We start from the raw sequence: 26,727 nt of genomic DNA on the forward strand, positions 1-26,727 counted from the left end.
CCCAGGCCGACCCGGCGCTGCGGGGACGGCCTGTGTGTGTCATGCCCTTCTGCAGGCGTCGCACAGCGGCCTGGTGACTCAGCAAGCCGAGGCAGCGGGGGATGCTGGATGCAAAGCAGATTGGTGTTTTTGTGTGTGAGAGAGAGAGAAACAGACGCAGCTGTCTGATTGAGTGAGTCACCGCTGCTCATCGCAGGCTTTGAAGAGCTGACTCTGTGTCAGTTTTGAAGACTTAAATTAGACTTTATTATGTGAACACGAATGAACATGTGTCCAGGCTTTTTATGCAATGCGTGACAAAGCATGGTCGGTTGTTTACCGGTCTTTGTCTTTGATCCGAGTTAAGATGCAATATCAAACAATGCCAATTATTTGCGTATAGCCTTAACCCACTGTGAAGGGTGAAAAGAAAAGGACATTGCAGAAGTCCAGACAAAGAAACAAATGAAGCCTTGAATGATACGTGTTAAATCAAACAGTCTGATTTTTCTCAGTTGTGTATCCAGTACTTTGGCTCTGAAATGAAATACTTTGTACTGCACTGTTAATGGTCAGCGTTAAAACCAAAAAGGCGCAGATTTTGTGCAAATTCCCAAAGCAGGGGGTCAATAGGCCACATATGACATCCTCCGTGAGGCCCCGACAGAGTGAATGAATCAGTTTCATGTTGCTTTCTCTGGTGACGGGAATGTCCCTGACATGAATCTACAGCTCCTAAAAAAAGACCATCAATCCCACGAGGAGAGTATCGGGATTACTGGGAGTTTCTGGGGATGGAGGGATTTTCCCTCCTGGAAAGTGTATCTTAAATCAGACTCTTTGATATAGATCACTCAGTGTTGACATATGGATGTGAGTGACGCCATGGGGAAATGTGTAACGATATTAACAGGGACGTTTAGTGTCCCGTTTCAGGAGCGAGGCTTTGTTGTCCTTATTATTTTATTTTTGCATCCTGTTGAGCACCGCTGAGAGTTATAGATGGCTGAAACTGATCCCAGTGTGGATTGGGACAAATGCATATAAACATTTGACTTTGACTGAGGTTGCTGTGCCCTCACAAGACTAACTGTGACACAGGAGGTGTACAGTTTGCAGTAAAGTTGATTGTTTGTATAAAGATGGTTGAAGGAAAGTATACATCACACAGAAATATACCAGGATATTGTTTTTATTGTTGTATGTCGATTTTTTAACAAAACCGTTACGTTTTTTGTGCTTTTCCTATGTTCCTTTAGTACCATATTTGGAGGAATCTAAACATGTTTTTGTACACACGTCTTTTTCAAACTAAGTAAAATCAGCCGAACTTAAAGTCATTGCAGCAGTGGTGAACGTTGCCTTTACACAAGCAGTTGTGTGCCTGGATAAAATCCAATCTAAACTTAGCAATGAATCCTGATTTAGATCAGCAGCGAATAGGTAAAGAAAGAATGCGAATGTGAGCCATCATTCAGTAGCAGCTTTTGATATTTGATGCTTCAGACACATTTCATATGGCACAATAAAAGCCCTGATGTTCAATAGCCAACCCTACACTGAAGGCTCCTGTCCTGTGAGGGAATAACGCCAACCACTTCGCCTCTATGTCACCCTCTTATCCATTCAATGAATTCATTTTATGACATAATTAAAATATCGATTCATCAGTTCTTTACAACCCTCGGGAGATTTGATTACATTTTCTATTCAATATGCAGAGTTCTTCCCTCTGAAGGAGAGGGTGGTCTGGAGTCAGTTACACCTCAGTCCTCTGTCTGATATATATTGAGACAATAAATACTCCTCTTCACTACCCATGCAGCTTATTAAAATGCCTCTCAGATCTTAGCCTGCCTCTCATCAGCCCCCACCTCCTTCTGTCTTTCTGTGACCTTTGAACAAAGTTCAGATCACAGAAGCTACATTAAAGGTGTGGTTAAACACACATGATCCGGATTAATGCATGATGTCTTTTTTTAGGTTTCAGTTGTTAACATGGTCTTTGATTTACAGACATCTGACTGGTACATCATTTGTTCTGTGGTGAGATGGACTTCGGTGCCGGTTATATATCACTTGGGATGCTTCAATTATTAATGGTTACAAGTAATTAACTTCTTAGGTTTACATTTTGTATACTAAGCCATATACTAGGCAGCTTGGTGCCACTTAATTGTGCCCTCTTCAAGTAAATTAAGTATTGGTTTAAAATATATATATATATATATATATATATATATATATATATATATATATATATATATTTATATATATTTATATATATATATATATATATTTCCAGAAAAATACATTCATCTACAGCGGTTATTTGCATAAATACATACAAATTAAAATGATTAGGAAATAAAAGATTATATTTGTATTAATAAATAATAAGTTAACTTATCGAAATTAGTTTTATTGATGTAGTAAAAGCTGCTTAGAGCTAGCGTTAATGATCACGGATCATTTACGGTAACGTTACGCCACATTGTTGGCCTCTAGGGGGCAGAAGAACCCCACACAGCCCTGACACGTTCAACTGTACGCCTCCTCTCAACTAACAGCGAGCTCGTCGCTTAGCCTGTTCGCTGACGCACGATCGGAAAAAGGGAAACAATCTGACGTTCGCTCGCGTCGTGTCCAGTTTAGGAAGAAGGTGACGCGGTTACTATGGCTAACATGTTCGCTAACAATTGTACACACCCAGCAGACTCAGAGCACCACAAATCATTGCATCAACCGGTAATTAATCAGACAGCTACCTGCTGCTGCTGGACAGAGGTGAGACCTATGCAGTAAAACAAAACAATGAGGAACTTAAAAAGCTCAATACAACTGTAGAGTGAGGCCTTTTACAGTAGACATAATACTTAGATGCACTCTTGTAGTAGTAAATATTGATTTGTGTACTTTTAAGTGCTGAAATGCATCACCCCTGCATGTTTCCTCTTACAACAATACCTGAGACATCACGTTTAAATGCTTTGGCTGAGAGGAAGGCATCAGAGACACAAAACGTGTTTTGAAAAGTTTTTGTTTTCAGGACTTTAAAGGTGACTTGTTAGGACTTGCTCACTTCCCCTTTCCTTTCCTCTCACAACATACCTGGGTTCCACCTCTGTGACTGACAGCTACCCATTTCACCTCGATTTTTAATTACACTCCAACCCTACAATTTGGCTGCCCGAAACTGCTTCAAAGAAAGCGTACTCACACACAAAGGTTCCTGAACATTGCACTTCCTTCTCCATGACCAGCTGAGAGTGTGCTTTGAAAGGATGGAGCCTAATCCTCGCTGCTTGAAAGCTCTCTTAGCTCCGTGTGTCACTCAAGAGGCTTTTTATAACTGTGCATTTGTGTGTGGGTATGCAGCCTGTGTGATTTTAAACGTCGCTCTGAGGCTCCTTGTGTTTAGTGTGTGGTCGTGTACTCTCATAAACCTTTGAGCTTGTGCGTGGAGATGAGTATATGTATATGTGTGTTTGTGTGTGTGTGTGTGTGTGTGTGTGTGTGTGTGTGTGTGTGTGTGTGTGTGCGAGCGCCTTTTGAAGTGCGCACACCTGTTGTACGCCATCATGAGAGCTGTGATTCATCCGATGAGTAGCGTGGCAGAAAAGCTCCGGGTCTGTTTACAGTACAAACACAAAGAAACAAGGGTCACAACCGTGTCACACACCTCACCGCCAATGCGTGTGTGTGTGTGTGTGTGTGTGTGTGTGTGTGTGTGTGTGTCCGTGTTTGTGCTGCGGTTTGACCTCAACAATGCTGGGCACTCATTCAGGACTAACAGATGCACTTGGGTTTCACAGTAATTCTTGAGAAAGCTTTAAATGCACATTTGAAACCAGGTTACAGGGAGAAATGAGTTTACACAAGAAATCTGACAACACATTCAAAGGAAGTATGGTGGAAACCTGGTAACTTTTTACATGTATGTAGTGCTATATTTTACTTATGTCATCCCATGTTATCTCATGTTATCTCATAGAGAGCTGCAGGGATGGCGTAATTTTTGGAGGCCAGCCCGAAAGTTAGCTCTGGTTCCCTTGACAAAAAGCCACTGGGATTTTGGATTATTGCAGAAAATAAACTCCATGAATGACAAGCGTTTATGACTCGTTTATCACGAGTGGGGTATTTACTAACGTATATTAACCATTTCATATCGTAGTACAAATAGGTTTGTGTTTACCACAAACCTTATTTTAGGCATCTAACCAAAAACCCATATAAAGAAACGTTGACTTTAAGACGAGGGAACCAGAAGCGCAAACAATGCTAACTCATTTCTGTTTTTTAGGACTCATTCTTGCAGCACTCTTTTGTAATTATATCTTTATACAACTAGTGCTTTTTATTGCTGAGCTGACATTTCATTATACCACTGAGTCTGTATGAACCTACGCTAACTAACTAAGTAAACCTGAATCTGATGTCTGAATTTAACAAATAATGTCCAGTTGTGGAGAAAGACATATTCAGACTGATAGATTCTACTTCCAGTTTGTCTCTGCTGCTGGATTTCATTATTTTGAATATAAAGACGCATCACTTCAGTTCTGCTGTCACAGTGATACTTTCCCTTCATGCATATGCATACATGTAAAAAAGCTGTTAACAGATGCAAAGAGACATTTCTCCAAGAGAAATCCAGCTTGAAAAATCTGATTTTTTTTGTTTCCATGACACTGAAGAAATCAGATTACCGCAGAAAGCCGACAGTAATCTGGTTACTCAAGCACTGATCGCCTCCCCTCCTGTCACCTTTGTCATCTGACTGACATAACAGTTTTTGGGTTAGTGTGAAAACGAGAGTGAGACGTACTGTCGAGGGAGAGATGTCTTAATTTAGCCGAGTTGTCGCACATGTTTCAGATCCCTGTGGGGTTAAAAAACAATGTTCTGAAGTTACACTCGTTAAACAGACTCTGCAGTTTTCAGACAAGCCTGACAATGCTGCAAGATCCAGATAGATTCGCAAGCTATCAGTTTCTCAAAAAACAACTTCTTCTTTATTAGGAATAATGTTTTGTGCAACTTCACTTCAACCTTTGTGTGCCTTTTTTTTTTCAATCTCACAAGAAATAGAAACTCACTCCTCTCGATGAGAGAGAGAGAGAGAGAGAGAGAGAGTTTGGCGAGTAATTATGAAGGACGCTATTCAGATTATTCAGATGCTTGCTCTGCCCCCCTCCCCTCCTCCCCCCCAGGCAGTGAAGGGTCTTTTCTGTCCCCAGAGAGTGATGTCAGCATGGCCCATTGAAAACAGCCGCCGTGCGCTGCGAGATGAATGCCCTGGCTGAGCACAATGGCCCCAATTTGAATACCACGCGGATATATGCCAGATCGGAGCCCCAACAAAAGAAAGAGGGCTACTCTGCTCCCATTCAACCATGTTGTTATTTTATTAGCGTCGTAAATTTGCTTCAACCATTTATACCTTTTGTAGTTTTCAAGTGTTTATGGAGTTTGAAACACGTGGACGACCCGACGGGGTTGCCCCTATTTTGGGATGGATTTTATTTTTGCTGGCTTGAAACTGAACGGCGTGGTTTGTGTTTGTGTCTGACCGCAGATCTACACGGACTGGGCCAACCACTACCTTGCCAAGTCAGGACACAAGCGTCTGATCAAGGACCTGCAAACGGACGTCGCAGACGGAGTGCTGCTGGCAGAGATCATACAGGTCGTAGGTAAGGATAAACACATTCGATTCAGAAATCTGGAAAAGGAAACCAACATGAATCATGTGAAACACATCATGAGTTACTTTTTTAAGACATGGCAGACCTTTACCAAACAGATAGTTGAATTTCTTTTAAAAAAGAGGGACATAATCATCCAATAAGAAGCTTTTCTTTTGCAAGATAGAGTTGATGTTGAACCCTTTAACTCTATTATCTGATGTAATAATGTCAAGTTCAGTATGAATCATGCAAAGAGTTTGTGGTCCCCCAAAAAGAAAAACTATTTAACAAAACAATTAAGTATTCAGACATAGATATTTACTAAGAATATGTTATGGTCTATTTAAACCCAAGGCATTAAATTAGATAGTGATAAGCTAAATATATACAAAATCATCATTTATAGGGTACTTTCTATTGGGAAGTAGCTGTCCCTAACCCTGACATCTAAATTTCAATTTCTGTAAATAACACTTAAAACAACTTTAAAATTGTGTTCAATGGTGTAATTTCAAATATCTTTATGATTAAGTTCAAACAGAAATTGTAAAATTTAGATTTATTGTGGGTTTAATTTTAAAATTAAAAAACTATACCCAAAAAATCATGTCCCCAGTTTTCATGTCACTACCGAAACACAAGAGTTTTAGTCCATTGGCTGAGCCTGGTTTTTAGCCACACCCCTGCATTTTTGGCCAGGCAGTGACACTGCATCCCTGGTTCCTCATGACTGAATGGTAAGTAGCTAAATCCCATACTTTTGATATAAATGTGTTCCAAAGTCTGAAAATCGGCGCGTAACCTTTAGAATTGTCACTACCGAACACATATTCTCTTCAATTAAGTAAACTTTTTGGTTTTCTCTTTTACTGAACCCACTTGGGTAATTTTCCATTGATAAGTAATGTTTGTACTTTAAATGATTCTGGATGAACAATTATTATGTCTTCAAAAATAAAATGATTCTATTGACCACAAAAGTGTTTGTAATATTCCCTACCTAATGTTATGAGATTAAGCAAAAAGGTTGAGGAAATATGATATAACCTTGCAAACAAAATACTGTGGTCACAACCGAAACAGTGGATGTTTTGTAATATATATATTTTTTTTAAAGCGTAAATGCAATCGGCAGAAGTAAAAATCTAACTTTAAGATATAAACAAACCACACCACGGTCACATGACTTCATGTCACCACCCCTAAAGGCGGGCTATGCGGCTTAATGATGTTTTGTAGTCTCATTAAACAACATAGTAGCAACTGCATCTTTATTAAGACATGTAAAAACTTATACATTTTCAAGTGGAGTATTTACTGAAGTATTTAGAACAAAACATTAAACTCTCTGAAGCTTGTGTTAACTACAGACCTTATTTCAGGCCTCTGAGGAGGGGACCTAAAGTTCAAGAATGTTCTCATTCCCGTGTTTTAGGACTCATTCCTTCCGCACTCCTTTAGTGTGAATGTCTAACAGAAATATGTCCTTAGAACATATGCACACAGGACAGAAATATAACTACTATGTATATTAGAACACAAAATGAGGAAAGAAGATGTCAGAGAAGCCCATCAAAACTGCACTGATGTTAAAAGAGAACATTTCTGAAGGAACCTGTAATTCCTCATTTTCACATTGACTGATATGCATTTAAAAATGGACTCACTTGTTTTTTTTAGTCCTATAAATGGAATAGAAATGTGTGTAATGTTTTCAACAGAAGTTAAGCAGTACTAGGTGTTCACATGACAGCAGCATATGAAGATATTCAGCCTTGTGGAGGCTGTGAAAGTGGGCTGTTCCTCTGTGCTTTTGACCCTCACCCTCGCCTGTATCATCATCCGTCTTGTCATTCCGTCTGGCCGTCCTCGGCCTGTCATTTCACGTGCCGACAGCCTGGAGGCTGTAGTGGGCCGACACCAGCTGACCGCTGACTCAGCATGTCACTGACTCTGTCTGCTCCCAGCCCCCCCCCCCCTCGTCTCTGACCCAGATTTACCTCTTATGCTCCGTCGGGCTCCGTCCTGCACAGAGAGGAGGCTCACTGTTACATGTGATTCTTTTTTTGAGAGTTGGATCAGGTTTGGGGCATTTTATACGCTGTATGTGAAGTGTATGTCACGTGCTTAATGATGTAAGAGTAAAGAAGTAGACAGGGAGATTGAAATATGCCACAAACTTCTACTTATCTGCAGAGTAGCAGTGATCTGCTGATTGTTTTCCAGTTATTTCTGTCCTTTAATATGGAACTACATTGAGGTCTGTCTTGGTTTTTGTTTGGCCAGTCAGTGATGCTCCATTCCTCACCAGTACTGAACCTGATTATTCCTGGACCATCAGAACGTTCGTCCTCCCGAGAGGAGACTTTTTACCTCATGAGGTAAAACTGTAGTTCAGGTTTATCTGTCCAAATGTCAGTAAACGTCCTGAGTGCCCTTAAAAGGTTCATGCGTTCCTTAAATTTTACCTGCGTTCCTGAAAAAGCTCCTGTGGTCAAAAAGAAAGAAAAAAGGCCACGTCATCATCAGATTCATCCGGTGCTTTTTCTATTTTCACAACATTAAGCCTACATACAATATATTTCCACGCTGACAGTTGACCGCTGCTGCTCTGCTCTCATATTAAAACAACACCATCCATTCACCTGTTCGGCCTGCTGCCTCCCCTCCACTGGGGGAAAAAAAACCTCACACCACATAATCGCTGGTGAAACCGGAGCAGCCTGCTGGTGTCGGAACATCCGCACTGGGACCGGATGTGGCACGGATGTGTTAAGCTATTCCAACTCACACTAAAGCTCAGGATTTAGGAGGAGAGGAAACCTCAGTAACATTGTCATGAACTGTCCTTGAGGCAACCGTTAGCCTGATCTGTGACCTTTTACAGATATTTTACTTGTGTCTTCACCTCCCAGTCTTTGGATACTTTGCTCTTCTCAAAGAAGCCTTTATTTCTGGATGCTGGTTAATAAGCTGTTATTCACTTTTTCTGCACCAGTCAACTGGGCAAAATGTGACTGGTTGTTGTTTTCTTTTTTTATTTTGTGTGTCTCAAAATCACAGAGTAGCTTTCTCTTGTGGGTGTCTGTCCCCACAGTGTGTAATTTCTCAGGAAGCACACAAACCACAGCCAGCAGTAGTAGTACTGTTAAATCATGAATCATCTAAATGTGTTAACACATTTCTTTAGGCTATTTTTATAAGTATGGAATGCTATGCATGATGAAGCTTTTGTTTTTAATATTGTTTTCCAGGGCTCATCAAAACCTCTAAAATCTCCTCCACACTCCACAAGGCCATGTTGTTTATGCAGTATAGTAGTGGCTACACATATCCATCAGCTTTACTTACAGTACCTGTTTTGATTGAGTTGAGCAAACCGATAGGAGTACAAGAAAGTTGTTTTATTGAATAAGAAAAAAAGGACACATCTGCCCTTCAATGGGCCATCACTACACCTCATTATTGCTCATTGGCATTAAGGTAACTTAAGTTAAAGGGGTTTTTGCTTATTCAAATTGAGGCTTTAAGTACACAGTGTGTCATGTGCTGTACAGACTGTAAAGCCCCTTGAGGCAAATTTATTATATTGGGCTGTATTTATAAAATTGACTTGACTTGAACTTTTATTAATTTTCTTTCTGCTGTTGCCAAGTCACTTATATCTTCATATTTGTCTTTTTAGAATTTATTCCCCACACGTTCAAACATTATTAAACTTGAATCATTTGAAATTAAATCAGTAAAAAGAAAACTACTCTTTGGTTGAACCACTGAACCCAGCAATACGTGGACATATGGAACCTGTGACGATGCCACATGTCAACACAGCTTTGTTTAACGGTCACAAACCAAAATGTTTGGGAACCACAGTTGCAATTGAGTCCAGTGTCTGCAGAACACATTAAAAGACACTGACTGCGTATTCATTCCGCGGACAGGAAGAGGAGTACTTTCCCGCAGGTTAGGTGGTGCAGTACGTGGTCCTGAGGTGGAGCTGCGTTGTGGGCCCCGCTGTGCCTCCTGATGCAGGAGGCCGTGCTGTCGGCACAGTTGTCAGCTGTGAGCTGACGATCGTGTCTCAGCTGCTGTGGGCCGGGCCTCTAATAGATGGGAGGAATCCTTAACACCACACACACACACACACACACACACACACACACACACACACACACACACACACACACACACACACACACACACACATATGCCCCCTTTGCAAAGCACACATCTCGGTTGGGCCCCCAGCGGCCTCGTTCCCATTTGCTGTGACCAGATAGTGTTTCATGTCTCAGCGGGAGGAGAGAGGAGGGGTCACAGTCATCGGCATGAACACCTCTGCTCTCCTCACTCAGCCGGCAATTGTCTGGGACACACACCCACTCAGGGATCTCCACTGGAAATAAAAGAGTGTTTTCATTCTCTCATCTTTCATCTCTCTGTTTCTGTCCCTCCCCAGCCAACGAGAAGATTGGCGACATCAATGGCTGTCCTAAGAGCCGTTCTCAGATGGTAAGTGACCTTCTCAGTTTGTTTTGGCACAGCGTCGTGAAATTTACCTCTGTGTGCGAACGCTTCTTTGATGTCACATCTCACCGACTCATGTGGCCCTCGCTGGGAGCTGCGGCGCGAGAGTTACTGGTGAATAGTTAGTCCATTTATTTTTACTTTTGTGGTCTTGCGGGCTGCCGTCCGTGAAAACCTCTGGCTCAGACTTCTGGCAGTTGGCGCCCAGTTGAAAGCATCGCAGGCTTTGGCTTTGGGGCCAGTTTTGCCTCATCTTGTTACACTTGCAAAAGGAGAGAGTGTTCCCCTCTCATCTCCAGCAGTGAGAGCAGGCAGGGAGCATCAGCGCTGATGACAAAGAGAATGTTTACAGACAGTTGTGATGTGATTTTTCTCCTCAGTGACATTTAGCAGATACATAAGTGGGATTTCCTTTGTAACGCCGCTGGTGGGATTTCGATGTTTTCACAGTTTTGTGCTTTCTCTGTGGGAAATGAGCCGACAGTGCCCAGAGCAGGGCTGCCCTCCGCTGAATGTGAAGGGGTCGTAAATTGGGCCAGTGTGCCAGCTGAGGGGGCTATTTTTGGCCACCAGCCAGACTACTGAAGCCTCTCAAAGCAGAGAGAGAGAGAGAGAGAGAGAGAGAGAGAGAGAGAGAGAGAGACATACACACACACGCCCATAGTTAGCAACTGAGGAGGAGGTGGAAGCACAGCTGATCGCTGAGCCCTTCCTCTTCATAGCAAACATACTATACTTATGAGGACATCCTGATGGATTTTCATGTTTTGATTGTATGTCTGTTTCTATGTTCTGCCATGTTATAAGTTCTGGTGCTGATTTGATTATGTCTTGAAGAACCTCGGGATATTCTCTACCTTTTGTAGTTAATAACTGACAATATAGAGCTAAGTTTTGTGCCTGTAAGCAAATCAGTGAAGCCAGGTATCCCCGTTTGGGTTAACCTAAGATGGTCATCAGCTGGCTCAGGTAACTTTGGGATTTCCCGCCCGGCTACGACCATGTTCATGTTAAAGAGTCAGCGACATCATAAGCGACATCATCGGAATCATGAATGAGGTACTTCTTGAGAAATCAGACACTTAAGGAAAATGTGGTTATTTGTGACATGAAAAACAAATATTGAAGGAGGTACAATGTAGTGTGAGAATGTCTGGCTTTCGTTGTTTGATGATGAACTTGTTTCTGTATGATGCAGAAAGTTAAAAGTAATCTAAGACGGTTTATTTCTGCCAAAGCAGAGAGGAGAGAGGAGAAGAAAACTAATGCCCGATAAGGTTTATCTGACCAAAATAATTTACATTTGCATTTATAATTTACTGGGAGCTAATTAACAGTGTGTGGATTATTTTTCTAATAAAAGACAACAGAGGGCATATTTTGTATTTCCAATTACCATCACATAACCATGTTATGCTGTTGGGAATTAAAGAAATTGTGCACAATTAAAAATGCAGATTCTAATCGCCATTGTTATATTTAGTTTCATAAACTATCCCAGAGTGAACACGCATGTGAAGTCTGGAACGTGATTCTACTGACCTATGAAGATGTGTATTGCTCTTCATTACTTGTCACTTTATTGTAAAGTCAGTACTTTTGTACCATCGTTTTTCCAGTGAGCTGATTGGTCAGTAGTAGGGCTGTTGTCAGGTTTTGATCTGATCTTCTGATGTTAACCTGCTCTGGAGCAGAGTCGCCCTGAAGCGTATGTTAAGTTCAAAAACCCGACAGAAATACATGCACTCAGTCCCATTTTAAAATAGCTCCCCTCCATCTCCACTTCCTGTCCCACTATTAGCCCCCCCCCCCCCCCCCCCCCCCCCCCCCCCCAGTCGCCTGTAATCGAGCGTTTTGCACTCTTTGGTCTCAGTGATCTGGGCGTCTCTCTGTGGTTTGGTTGTGCTGTTATCAACCTCCCATGTTGCCTCTCTCACATCCAGCCCCGCTGTCATCGGCAAACACAGCAGCTTCTATTTTTCAAAGACAAGAAAATTGAGGGATCCTCACGAGACAAATCAAGTAGTTCCAAATATATAATGTCTGTGACTGTGTCCCGAATGTTTGTAGACGGTGTGTGTGAGTGTGTGTGTCAGTCAAGAGGGGGAAAAAGTTATAGTGCACATCCAAGCAATGTGATATTGTTTGTTAGATAGTGGCTGTCAAAATTGGCTTTTATTTTGCTTGGATAAGCTCAGATGTGTGTGTGTGTGTGTGTGTGTGTGTGTGTGTGTGTGTGTGTGTGTGTGTGTGTGTGTGTGTGTGTGTGTGTGTGTGTGTGTGTGTGTGTGAGAGTATTTCTGGATTGCTGCGTATAATCTCAATAGGTTTGTTAGCTTTAAAGCAAAATCTGATGCACTCAAGCGGTGCTAAGGGCAGGTGCAACCACAGTCATTATGCAAATGTATGCTTTGTGTGTTGTTGTACTGTCAAAACAAACAGACACACACACACACACACACACACACACACACAGGTCCTGAGAGTTTAGTTGGCAGCTGGGGTGGAGGGGTGTGAGAGTCCACTTTTACTGCACTTGATTTCATTGCTTTCAAACCCCCAAAGCTGCTGCCAATTACCACCACTTAACTTAACCTCTGTCTCTAAACGAATAAACATGGAAATAAGCTCCATCAGTGGAATAAATGTAGCACTCTCACCTCACTCTCACGCTAGCTGATTATTATGCTGGCTAACCAGGCCGGAGTGAGAGGCCTGTTTTTACAACTGTCACATCCTCGTTAAACGGACCCCCATCGTCAGGTCAGTTTTTCGCCACCCAGTCAGTCAGGCTTCTGTGTGTGTGTGTGTGTGTGTGTGTGTGTGTGTGTGTGTGTCTGTGTCTGTGTGGGTTCAGAACGAGGGTGTTGAGTTGACACTGAGCTGTTAAAACCACACACGATGCCACATTCACATAGAGGCACACACACACACACACACACACACACACACACACACACGCGGAGTCTCGGCCAAGCATCCCATGTTAAAGCAGCACCTTCTGAAATGTACTAGATTTCACCTGTTAGGGCCTGGGACTAAACAAGGGAGGTTTTATTAGCCTAACGTCATCATCCTCATTTCATTCAATGCTATTAAAACCAGGTGATGGATTAAGTTACTTAATTTACCTCTGATACTGTGGACCAATGTTTGGAAGTTAAGCAGAATTTAATTATTTCATTGGTAGAAAGTAGTTCACAAAAAAATGGCAGCATGTTGTACCAAGAAACTATTTCCTCAAAGAGAAGCTGCTGTTGATTTTTTTTTTAATGGAATTTTCAAATGCTGTAATCGTCACAAATTAAATTCCTTACACTTCCATTGTGGGATAATTTAAGTGACAGATATCACTAAACATGCACATATATAATCAACATTTTCTGCATGGTTTATAGTAAGTGAGGTAAACTCACCCTTTAAATCACAATGTCTCAAGGCCCCCAGCAGGCTAAGTTTTGGACACTTTATACCTATATTCACATTAGAAATATATCGATAATCTTTCATTTTTATATACTGAATATACCTGTGTTCACCCTCTCTCTGAAACACTCCGTTTAAGCGCCTGTCTCTTTAAGTCCTCCCGAAAAAGCCCAGTCTGATGAGCCTGCATGTGACATTGGAAGGGGAGCCGCTTCTGAATGGCTTGTTTTCTTATCTAGACACGAATATGTCACTCACGCCCTAAAGCATAACCCAGTTTTATCATCTGTTTAACTTTAACTGGGACCATCATTTACTGAATGAACACCATGCTGTTTTGAGGAAGACTTGAAACTAGTGAGTGAGACCATAAACTCATGTTTACAATGTTTGCTGAGGTAATAAATGAGGTGAGAAGTTTTCTATACAGTCAGACTTTTTTTGCGACGAGAGGAGTTGCCCCCTGATGGCCATTTCAAAAGAATGCAAATTTAAGGCACTTTGCATTTGCATCACCTTTCAGGTTACCGCCTGGTTCATAGGCACTTCACATACCCAAATGCACAAGCACTGAAAAAGTGGGTTATTTTGATATGTCTTTAATTGAGAGGTTTTTTTAATAATTCACCCTGTGTTTCGCCTTCAGGTGCAGTGTCACCCGCTTGCACACGGTCTGTGTATTTTTAGAGATCCCAGATGGTGGGTAGATGGTTGCTTCTTTGACGTAGATGAGTGTTAGCGGTTTTGTAGATGGCGAAGCTTACGCGGGTGAGCAGGCTGATACCCAAAATGTGTTTTATTAATGATTCAATGCGCTGGTAAATGTTTGATCAAAGGGAGCGGTACTTTCTCTCTCTGTGTGTGTGTGTGTGTGTGTGTGTGTGTGTGTGTGTGTGTGTGGTAGCTACAGAGAAATCCCCAACTGCGTCAGCTGGTCAGACGTCAGGTGATCACAACCACAGATACTGTTTCCAAGCAACCAAATATACCAAACCTCAAATCTTGATCAGAGGGCACAGACCTTTTATCAGAATATATAAGACAGTTTGTCTTCCTCGTGAAGGCTGTGGAGCCCTGGGCAACAAAGACACTTGATTGAGTCGTGCGGTTCAATATTACAGCCCTGCATCAAAAGCTACCGCCGCAAAGCTTAGACAGTGTTCATTTTTCCATGAGACTTGTGATCACAAGATGCACGGTAAGGTATTCGTGTTAATTTGTCCACCCCCTTGTACAGACATATATACATTATACATACATACCCCACACAGACATACCATGCTTGTTTGTTGCATAAGTAAGTCATCTGCTAGCAGTAACAGTTAGTCCATTCATAGCACAGTTTTGTGAATTATACAGGAAATTATTCCAGAAAGCTCAGCCTTAGGGAAAAAAACAACCTCTTTTAAACTAAAATAAATTCTTCTGAACAAGCAAAAACAACACAAAAAGTGTTTTTTCAGACAACAAATTAAAGCAGCTTTGCTTAAATTTTATAATGTAATTTTGTTGCAGTTCATCAGGGAAATGTTAATGTTGCCAGAGGATTGTTTTGTTTTTATTTATGAAAGCAGACCGTCAGCCTGAGGATAGTTAGGAAAGTTTAAAACTAACATAACAGTATATACTAACGATAATATATTTCATGAGAAGATAACAATAACATGTAAATATTCTGAATTCAATGAGGAAAAATACAAACCATGTGACCATAACATGATTACATACATGAAAAAAGACAGAATATGCTGCCTGACATTGACCTGTGTGATTTTTGCATCATGATGTGCGTATCATAGCTGCTGGTGCGTCATCTTTTATCAATAAGGAGTGCAAACCAGCACTTCCCTGAGGTGCTGAAACCTCCGCATTCATTTTTCAGTCAAGAGAGAGAGAGAGAGTTATGGAGGTATAGTTGTCCAAGTTCAGCAGGTGAGCTGGTAGCTGTAATCTGTGAAACCTCCCGAGAGTGTGAGGGTGTGTGTGGGCAGATACTGACACATTTAACCACACAGTCAAACAGATACTGACGGCACGTTGTCTCACAACCATGGTACGTGATCAGAATCCGCAAGACCCAGCAGTCAGAGAGTGAAATGGTGGAGAGCTTTCGGCAATGAAGCTGGTGTCGTCACACTAGAGTCAGACCGATAGATCAGAGTTGCAGCATATCGGGCAAACGTTGGGTTTTTCCTGAAATATCAGATATCAGCTAATCATGTGACAGTGAGAAGGAGGTTCCTCCCTGATCACACCAGTTACGATCAGCACATCTGCACCTTAGGGCTTTTTAGTATACATTATGCATTTTTTCATTTACTCAGTAATGCCTCTGGAAATTATCTCACCGTTTAAAGGTACAGGGAGTAGGATTTGGTAGCATGTAGCGGTTTGATTGCAGATTGCGACAACCTGAATACCCCTCGGCTCACTCCTTCCTTTGCGAGACCGTTAGCATGGTTTTACAGTCTGCGGCTCACGTTACCGCAATTTCACAAGCATGTCCGAGAACTGGAAAAACGGCTAAGGCTCTTGTTAGAGCCGGTGTTAGGTTTGTCCGTGCTGGGCTACTGTAGAAACATGGCGTTGCAACACACAACTTGTAATAAACCAGAATGATCATTTAAAGGCAGATGTGAATCCCAGTACTTCAGCTATTGAATAGTTGTGGTGTTGTGGTTACAGAACTGGTTAAAGGGACAGTTCACCCCAAAAATCAGAAGTACATATTTGTCCTCTTAACTGTTGTGCTGTTTATCAATCTAGATTGATTTGGTGTGAGTTGCCTAGTTTTGGAGATATTGGCCGTAGAGATGTCCGCCTTCTCTCTAATATAATAGGACTACATGGCACTCAAATTGTGGTGCTCAAAGCGCCAAAAAAATACATCAATGCAATGTCTCTTTTTACAAATCATGTCCCGGTTACTCAAGATAATCCACACACCTTGTGGTGAGCAGTTTAATTCCTACATGAAACAATTTTGAGCACCACAAGCTGAGTGCTCACTCCAAAACGATCTAAATTGATAAATTGCTCTACAGGTTAGAAGAACAAATATTTTAGATTTTGGGGTGAACTGTCCCTTTAACACTCAAAGTCGTTGCTGCTCAATATGAGACTTTGCGTCTCTTGATGCTCTTAATGCTTCCTCTGAGGCATTTTAATTTTGGCAAGAATTACGTTTCTATATTTAAATACAGAAATGAATTGCTTAAGATCAGTTATCAGCAACATTGGTTTAGAAATATCGACCTCAGTATCAGTCTCCAAAAGCTCAGTCAGACACGTAACACTCTTGTTCACACTCCCTCCCTCCCTCTAGCTCTCCCTCTCTCTCTCTCTCTTTCTCTCTCTCTGTGTTTCACGCACGCACACACACACACACACACACACACACACACACACACAACAATAGTTACCCTGTGATGGGAAGAAGTGTTTGTTCAGAGGTTGTTGGCTGGCCAGACCGCCCCGCGCTGCTGCCGGAGCAGAGCAGGAGGTGACGGCGGCCTGGATGGAGGTGTGAGGCCTGGCAGAGCAGATCACACAGATCACAGGCAGGTAGGAGCTACCAGTGGTGTCCTTCAGTGCTTGATGCTGACTTTTCTCTGGGCTTGTTTAGAGGTATTTTTGTTCTGATGAGAGTATTCTCTTCCGTATTCTCTTGACTGTTTTTGTTTATTTGCATACTTGGTGCATATTTTTTGCAAGCATTTTGCAAACTTTTCTTGAGTGTTTTCAATCATCCATCAGTCAGTTGTGTGAACACCATGTTCGTGGAGAACAAAAGATAAATGAGCCTTAAAAGTGCAGCCTTTTCAGAAAACAGCTTAGTGATGCACGTTGGTATTTCTGGGTTAACTTTGTTGTTTTATAGTGCAACTTTCTTCTTCCTGTTTAAATGTAACGTTGAATAAATACGCCCTCAGCAAGCCTGCAACTAACAGTAGTTGTCATTGTTGATTAATGTATTGTCATATTAATTGGTTAAAACTTAATGATTGTTTTAAATGCAATGATTGATAATTCATGAATCTAAAAAATGTCATAAATAATGACAAAAGCCCAACATATGAACCCAAACTGACATTTTCAACTAGTTTATTTTGTTCAAGCTACGGTTCAAAAATCAAAATGTCAAAATGTCTATTTAAAGTGATAATAACGAAGAGAAAGAATATCTTTGTATTTGACAAGTTGTAAATGGTAAATTATTGTCATCTTTACTCGATAATGACTTTGTAGAGCATTAAGCCAATTTTCAAAAAAGGTAATTAATTAGTTTTCCTTTCGTCAGGAATGGATTCAAAAGAGTTGGCGGTGTAGAGAGGGGAGAGAGAGCAGGGATGACATACAACAAAGCTGGATTCAAACTGGAGATGTTGCAATTCGGCTACTACAGCGTCTTAAACATCAAGGCCAGACTCCTCGCAGTAATTTGACTTTTACAGTAACCTATATAGTGATTTCTTAACCAACAGATTATAGATCCATTGATTGGTCTTCTATTTAAAACACAGGTTCTGTACAGAAGCTGGTGGCTGATTGTTGAGTTAGTGTTCCTCTGGCTTCTCTGAGATCTGGTCCCAGTACGTTTTAAATAGCAGGAGGTTTCAGTGTGTATGCCCCCTGAGAGGCGGGGCTTGGGAGCATCTCAGCAGGGGCGGGCCTGGCATTTGTGATGGGGTATGTTATTAATGAAGCATGTTTTCTGCAGGCTGCTGCTATTTAAACTCCAAACTATATCAGGGAATTTGGGCCATTAGGGGAGTGGTTCAGTCACTCAAATGAAGTTTAGGCCTCTGGCTATGTCGATGGGGATGCAGGGGTATTTCAGAAAGGTTTATTTTTAAAGAGTGTTGGTAGTCAGAGAGAGGGCCACACTCTGCATTCCTACTGTTGCCACGTTTTCTGCTGTATCACCTCGAAGGGCAACATATGTCAGCCATTCTAACAGCTGTTTCTGGGGTGAGAGGTCACGGACATGACAGCAGGGGCAGCACTGCTGTTTCAACTCAATCCGCCGGCCTCTTCACACACTAACATGTAGCATATACACAACTAAAATTGATACGGTAAAGGTGTAAGTATAAATGTTGTCATAGTGGATAGAGGTAATAGCATTTGAGTATTAGCTATATAGCTAATAGTAATGTGGTAGTGGGTGTAATTAATTGTTGTGTATTATATTATGATAGTGTGGTAATGGGTTTACATTATATAAAATGTGGTTGTGGACATTTAGTAATATGCTCGAGGGTGACTAATGGTAATACTTTAGTGGATGTCATGTCATGTAACTAAACGTAATGTGGTCGTGGCAATCCTTTACTAAAGTAAAGAAATAAATACTATGGTCTAGAAATACTCCATTTCAAGTGAAAGTCCTGAATTAAAAATGTTACTTAAGTTAAGTGGAACTACATAAGTATTTTCAGCATCAGTACTTAACATATCAAGAGGAAATGTACTTACTGTATAATGCAGAATGGCTCTTATATTATTGTAGAAAATGATGCTATTCTGTTTTTATCACTAATGAATACATGTGAGAGTTTGTGGTTTGTCAATGTGGAGCCAATTGTAGATACTTCTAGATTAGTACTGCAGTATTGCATTATATCATATACGCATATCATGTGTTTTTTTTTATATGTACAAAGTAACTAGTAACTCCTCGCTTTTTTTCCACCGATACCGACTGTTGAACGTCGATGAGCCACATTGACCGATGCAGATCTTTTTGTTGTTTTGCACCTGGTAAACCAGAAGTTCAAAAATTCAAAATGTTATCTCTTTACTGGTTATTTGCTTAAAAACACACAAATCAAATGATTAGGAAATGAAAGATTGTATTTTTATTGATAAGTAATCATCTTGGCATTAGTAGTTTTAGTTATGTATTATAAGTTAGCTCGTGTAGAGGGTATATATATATATATATATATATATATATATATATATATATATATATATATATATATATGTGTAGTACTACAGAAGTAGTAACAATGGATTTAGAAACATCCGTCTGTGTCTTGAATGTTCACGTATTGTAATAGAGGCGAATGTAAATTAGTTTTTACTGCAGCTTCTCACCTCACAGTCAGATACTTCCTAACAGGAGAGTCACAGAGAGAGCTGTAGGTCAAGCTATATTTAGTCAGCGCATATTAAGTGTAATCACGCCATTAATCTTTAGTGAGCGGGACCCTCCCGGTTGCAGCCCACACCCGGCCTCCTTTACAGACGACACAGTTCATATGTATTTTAGTTTGGAAACCACCTGGAGTGTTACAGCTCTATATCTGTACTCCCTTGGCTGTGAGATTATATTTAAGATGTTGTACTTTTAAAACGGGTTTGTTGTAAGCACATTGTGGCAGATTAGCTTCAGCGTGTTACAAACCTAGTCCCACTGGTAATAAATGTCATGCATAAAAAGATTTAGTGCCTCTTTAACCTTTGTGCATACTGTAAAATGCTTTTAAATGTCCCTTTCAGTCTATTCTTCAGTAAATTGCCTTGCCTAGAGTACCAGGGTACAGGCAGAGCATCGACCGTGCCATATTGATGTCTTTTGTGCTGTACCTGGTGTGTTTGCTCATCGAAAACAACAGTTGGTAAACTTTGATCGCGCGTCATTAAGCCGCAGTGACTCCGCTTGATGAATAGTTTTATTTGGTTTACTTTGTGATTACGTGGGCCAGCCCAGCAGATTTGCTGTATAATGGGGTCACATGGGCTCTAAACAAAGTCCGTCTGCCAATCAAGTCCTCTCGCAGTCCGGTGACAGCTCAGCAGTCTGCTCAGGTTGCCATGGCTGCTGTCACTGTGTCTGTATAGATGGTTTAGCCTCTCTTGGTGCTCGGCTGACAAAAGTCTGCTTGTTTTGAATCGTGTTTTGACTATGTCACCATGTGGCCAATATTGCATTGTTAGCTTTGCACAGCAAGACGTGATGGAGTCAGTCACTATACATAAAGCAATCCTATCACTTTACAGCACTGGTATGTTTTATGTCTGCCAAACAGCTTATGGTTTTGGGACCATTTGTTTTGCTTTTGATTTTGATCATTTTGAATTTTTATTAAATTTGGTATTAACCACTATCGCTACAAATCTCTTTGTATGAGTCTGAAAATAAGATTGTAAGTGGAGAGGAGACACTACTGTTGACTAGGGTTTAACTAATAGGGTGATATCTATCTATTAGGAGAAGCGTGCAAAAGACAGACCAGCATGCTTCCTCACATTATACAAATATGCAAATCGTAATGGAAATGCGCTGCATGCGTTGTCTTACAGCCGTGTCTGTGTCTCTCTGTCCAGATTGAGAACATCGACGCCTGCCTCAGTTTCCTGGCAGCCAAAGGAGTCAACATCCAGGGACTGTCTTCAGAGGGTAAGGTGGACCCCTGCGCTTCTGTTTTCACTGGAACAGGAGAGGTAGACCCAAACCCAAGCCAGGCCTGTGCTAAGGGAAAAAAGATAAAGAAGGAAGCATTTATATTGGCAAGCTCTTTTGCCTGGACACACTACATTAATGCCAGACAGTACACATTAAAACATGTAGGCTCAGCAGGGGCTAATGTACCAGAAATAGTCCAATAATGCAGTCTTTAAATGTAGCCTGCTTCACAAGAAGATGGATGTTGGCTTAAATATTTACTCTTTAATTATTCACACCAGCAACAATGGTAGTAATGGTATTAACAGTGCTAGTGTTATCATTGAGTACAAGAGTGAATCAGTGGACTGCAATGTCTCGCAAACAATAAGTAAACAATTCCCCTAAAACTACCAGAGGGCTGTAGAATTAAACTGAAAATATGCAGTGAATGACATGACAGTGTTGTACGGCTGCAGTGGGCTGAAGGTGAAGGTGATTGAGGATTTTGTGACCATTTAAGTCAAAAGTACCATTTGGTTTTTGGTCACAAACTCGTCCGCTTTGGAGTTCACTGCCAACTTAGCGCGCATATGTATTAATGAGACTTTTTGCCTGTTGCACTAAATAGGAGTAAGCGTGCGATAAATTAATTTGTCATTATCATAATAAAACAACAATATTAAAAAGGCCATAACAGCTGGTAAGCATATTAGCTTCAGTTTCTTTGCACAGAACAATACTACAGCTGTCATTTTGCACGGCTTAAGTGACTTTCATCCTCCACTTTTGACTTTATTTATCTACCTTTTTCCTCCTTCTCCTACCCTGCTTTTTTCCTTTTTAATATTCCACATTGTCCTTCTCCCTGCCCCACAGAGATACGGAATGGTAATCTGAAAGCCATCCTCGGCCTCTTCTTCAGCTTGTCCCGCTACAAACAGCAGCAGCAGCACGCCCAGCGGCAGAAGTCCCAGCCCTCTCTCCCACCCAGTGCCCAGTCGCAGGGCACACACCCGCCATTGAGCCAGCAGAGCAGCGCCCCGGCCCAGCTCGGCCACTCTACGCATGGGACTCCCGCCCTTACAGCCCAGAAAGCAGCACAGGCCGAGATGCAGTCCAGGTGAGTCTAGCTGGCTACTGGAAATATAAGGAACGTAACCTTGAAACTGGGTGAATGGGTTTTGTCACCGTATTCTTCACTTTCTTGCTGTTTCTGCTGTTCTAATCCATCATTTTGTCATCTCTCTCCTCCTGTTCACACCGCCTGTCATTTATAACTGTAAACCTGACCTCTCTGTCTCTGTCCTCTTCCATATCTCTCTTTTTCTTTTCCTCTAGGGATGGCTCTCAGAGTAAACTGCTCAAGTTTTCCCTTGGTCAGAAAAAGACCTCTAGGTCAGCTTCTTCTGCCTTTCTGGTTTTTTTTTACTCCTCCCTCTCTTTCCTGCTCCTCCACACCTCCTGTCTCGTCTCTTACTGGAAATAGGAAGCTAGAAATTGCCCCTAATCAAGGATAATGTCTCTTTTGTACTGCAATGAGTTTCACCTTGTTTCTTTGTCTGTGATTAAGGGCAATCTCTACCACAAACACTATCTAATATGCATGAGTGGTAGTGTTTAGCAGATAGGAACTAAACCTCCAGGCTGCGTTTTCGGACAGTCCTGTCTGTCTGGCAGCGCGCCTCATTTGCCAAGCCTGCTAAATGGGCTGTGAAAGACCTTTAGATAACCCTTAAGTAAGTGTGTGTGTGTGTGTGTGTGTGTGTGTGTGTGTGTGTGTGTGTGTGTGTGTGTGTGTGTGTGTGTGTGTGTGTGTGTATGTGTGTGTGTGTGTGTGTGTGTGTTTGCTTGACAAGCACATCCCCCATGTAATGTGACATTAATAATTAACGCAGAAAGAGTCTGTGGCTGGTATGTGCCTCTATACGATGTGTCGTTTAAATTTTAGCCTCAGTCTGCGTTCACATTTGCCTCTTTTTCAGCATGCAGTTTCGTATTATGTGATGATGCACCTTGAAATTGGATTTAGGATGTGGTTTTGCATGCTGCCCATCCCAGATTTTGTTTGCATTGCACCTGCCCCACACCAGCTCCTCTCCAAAGCAATGCAATGGCCCCACCTTCTGGTCAGCCTGTGTAACTACAAGATGAAGAGCTGAGATTCTCCTGGTGCTCACCACCTACAAGAACACCTGGCTTTTCTAACATGTTTTCTTTTAAAGGCCTCCAGCAAAAAACAATCATATTTCCCCAAACGTAGCCGCGTTCAACACATTACTTTACTTTCACTGTCAGTAAATGTAACTTTTAATGCGAGCTGAAAGGTTTGTATAAATTGTTATTATTTGCAAGGCCTGTTTTATTCGTCATTTTTCACATGGACAGACTTCAAACTATCAACAAAGTTGTTGTTTTTTTTTATTCAAAAATGTGCAAAATGCATGCCTTGAATAAGTAAATCAACCTCAGTTTCTGAGATTATGTGCACTAGAATTGCGCAAAGATAATAATCGTAGATTCCTTGCACGTCAGAATAATTCAGTCTGGTGTTGCAGAACACATAAAACCCCGGCAGTAGACCAAATTCAAACTTCTCTCTTTTTCATTACATTTTTTTTTTTTTTTTACATATATCCATTACATAGATCATTTCTTTTATACACGGCCATATCCAAAGGGGGAAGGCAGTAGACTGACTGGCCCTGCCATGATTCAAAGCCAAATGATCTTAGGCAGCTCTTCACTAAATAATGTGGTAAAAGCCATTACCTTGCAATTGCCAGATAAATAAGGGCCAGTTTAAGTGAATGGCATGCCGGAAATGAGTATTTGTATAATGTATACAAGAGCTGAGAGAGAGAGAGAGCTGTAATCTTCTTATCAGCATCTGCCTCACAGTCCCAGGTTGATGATGATGATGTCGCCGGCCTGTGAATTAGCATTTCATTAGCCGCCTGTGTGCCACGGCCTGGTCAGATTACAGCTCGGCTCACAGACCTCACCAAAGGCAACAGATCGACGCACAATATGGAATCAAGGTGTCATATATTTCACCAAGGCTTATCCATGGCCAGTATTTCCTGTCTAATCCATGCGGGGAAATAAAGGAGCAGGACGTGTAATCTGAGGCTGTTGAGCTCACGCCTCCCCTGGGACCTGTCAGCCCGTCCAACCCACTTGGAAACGTCCACGCCGCCGTGAGCTCATCCGTCTCCATTAGATTACTGTAGGTGCATATAGGAAGGCGGAGCCAAGCAGAGCTGCAAGATAAACCAAACAATAGCTGAGTTTACATTTATTGAACTTGGGTGTATCTTCTAAGCCAAGCCACAGACTTTCAAACTAAATATGAGCCAGACATAGGAATGTATCTAAAGAGTCTAAATTAGCTAAAAGCCTAAAGAAAGTTGGCAAAGATCGAGGCAGCAGGCTGATTGTTTAGTTTGGTCATCGATTTGAGGTAGGCCCAACCAGGGTTCAAGAGGTGAACGCTTCCCCTCGGAAAGCAATAAAGAAGGTAAAAAAACATTTTGATATGAGGTCACAAGCTGCAAATTCACACCTTGGAAAACAAAGCCAGAGTGATGATTAAACATGCCCATTATTTCTGGCAGGCTGCTCATATCCTTTAAACGGATCATAAATATCAATAACTTAATGATAAGAAACAATAGTGACTTAGTGCCTAGACAAACATTGAAATGAATTCTTCATCAGCAGTTGCCTCTGCCTGAAATATACAATGTTATAGCAGGTGTTAGCATCGTGTTGTACATTTTAGATGGCACATTGTGCTGCACAGTAACGTGAGGAACACCCTCGTGCTGCTCTGCTCTGTTCACTTACTGTAGAAAATCTGCACGGTCCCTGTCTTCTCCGTTCTAATGAAGTGATACCCTCCTGTTTGAGTTCAGAGGCTGTAGGCTTTGTCCCAGCAAAATGTGTTGTGAACCTGCAACTAAGCGAATGTGTTCCTTCACTGTGTAAGGCTTTAAATGGAATATATTCTTTCTACATTGCTTCTCTCTCTCCATCAGACTTCCTGGCCCCTCAGCGAGGGTGTCCACTGCCGGCGGTGACATCCCTCCCAGAGGCTCGGTCAGTGCTGCTGGGAACAGACGCAGCCAGGGCTTCAGTGACAAGACCAAAGCCAACTCACACCTGAACAAAGGTAAGCACGTGAGAAAAGAGACAGAAACCTCGCAGATGTCAGGTGAATTGTGAAACTACTCCTCTGGGTGCCTTTGGTTAGTAGAAAATTCAAGTTTGCTTATTGCATTTAGACCAAGAGAAAGTATTAAACACCGGGCCAGAAAGTAATGCATAGCCCTCAGCATGCGATGCTGCATCGAAAACAACTGTGTCCTTTCAAGAGCAAACTCCTCCTTTTGATGTTTCAGGTCAATTCAGTTAACGAAAGAGCGTTTCGTTCTCAGTTCGTATATAACAAGCATTCAGTTGTTGCTGCTCAGTGACTGTTCTGTACAATGTAAGTAAGGAAAAATGTCTGCCTTTGGACCTGTGTTTTGTTACTGTTTTAAGGACCTTGTCACAGTTTTAAGGTGAGCTGACAAGCTGTAATTTGTTGGATAATGTCTTTAGATGTTATTTGACCTCCATTCGCCGGCTGTGCTCAGACTGTGTTTATCCTCACAGGGTAAGAGGGTTACTGTAGGTGTGGACAGACATCTGAACCGAAATTTATTGTTGTTGTTTTACTTGTGATAGTTTGTTGTAGTTACTACAAACCAAAGAGATTAATTGTGGTGACGACTGGTCTTTTTGTATTGCTTGTGTTTCTGAAGATAAAGAACATATTTCTCATAAATCATGTCACTCTAAGTTTCTTCATTTCTTTACTATTTCATTGTTTTCTTTGTGTTTACCAATAAGGATAAGGGAATGTTTCACTCTGCTGCCACTAGAGATTCTGAAACCTTTAGTGTTGAAGAACAGCGCCCTCTTCCTGTTTTGTGAAACAGGAATCAATGAGGTAGGAAATGGGGAAGGGGACATTGGTTTCCCCATTTCCTACCTTTCGCGATCGTGGTCCAATTTGCTGTCGGAGAGGTGGGATCCCATCCAAGATGGTCTTTGTTTCTGAGAAATTGTGTTTTTTCTGTCAGTTTGGTACCCATGAGGCTTTTACCTTAAACTTTTAAAGACTGAACCAGATATCTTCTAGCACTGTCTATCACATCTTTGGTCCTGATGATTCAACCAGGAGAGTTTCAGAAATGTACTCTCACACGTTTATTTTAAACTCCTCTGACCCAGTTTAACTCGCGCTGCCCAGTGTTTGAGTTCTGCAGCATTCAAACTTGTGAGTGTGTTTGGCAGTATATTCAGTTAGAGTGGTGTTGTCACAGCTCAGAAGGCCAAGGCTTTATATAGACTGTGTTAGTGTTCACAGTCTAAACTCATTACCCTGCATTAGACAAAGAATTCTGACCGCCTAGAGAGAGAGAGACATAGAGGGAACGTGTGTGTGTGTGTGTGTGTGAGCGTGTGTGTGTGCGTGAGAGAGAGAGAGAGAGAGAGAGAGAGAGAGAGAGAGAGAGAGAGAGAGAGAGAGAGAGAGAGAGAGAGAGAGAGAGAGAATCAGTTGTCCATGTTTAAAGACAAATTGACAAAATGACTGGGAACACTGTGAACAGCACTGTGGGACACTTATTCTGATGTGCGGCCCCATTGGAGATGGGGGAG

The 26,727-nt window shown here is 41.6% G+C and overlaps 1 protein-coding gene across 5 annotated transcripts in view; it reads left to right on the forward strand.

Moving 5' to 3' along the window:
- The window catches only part of nav2a (neuron navigator 2a), a 214,169-nt gene that overhangs the window by 127,208 nt on the left and 60,234 nt on the right, over positions 1-26,727 (forward strand). For 3 of the 5 annotated variants that reach the window (XM_068731045.1, XM_068731042.1, XM_068731044.1), the window contains 6 exons: positions 5,561-5,678; positions 10,132-10,184; positions 20,961-21,033; positions 21,898-22,141; positions 22,360-22,416; positions 25,059-25,192. In XM_068731045.1, the coding sequence (XP_068587146.1) occupies positions 5,561-5,678; positions 10,132-10,184; positions 20,961-21,033; positions 21,898-22,141; positions 22,360-22,416; positions 25,059-25,192 (679 nt within the window). Of the gene's footprint in view, positions 1-5,560; positions 5,679-10,131; positions 10,185-17,098; positions 17,190-20,960; positions 21,034-21,897; positions 22,142-22,359; positions 22,417-25,058; positions 25,193-26,727 lie in introns of those variants that run through there. The other 2 variants (XM_068731043.1, XM_068731046.1) reach the window with 2 other exon arrangements.

This window comes from Cebidichthys violaceus, unplaced genomic scaffold, assembly GCF_023349555.1.
Source record: "Cebidichthys violaceus isolate CVI_PGR_0920_01 unplaced genomic scaffold, fCebVio1.0.p SCAF_5, whole genome shotgun sequence".
Lineage (NCBI taxonomy): Eukaryota > Metazoa > Chordata > Actinopteri > Perciformes > Stichaeidae > Cebidichthys > Cebidichthys violaceus.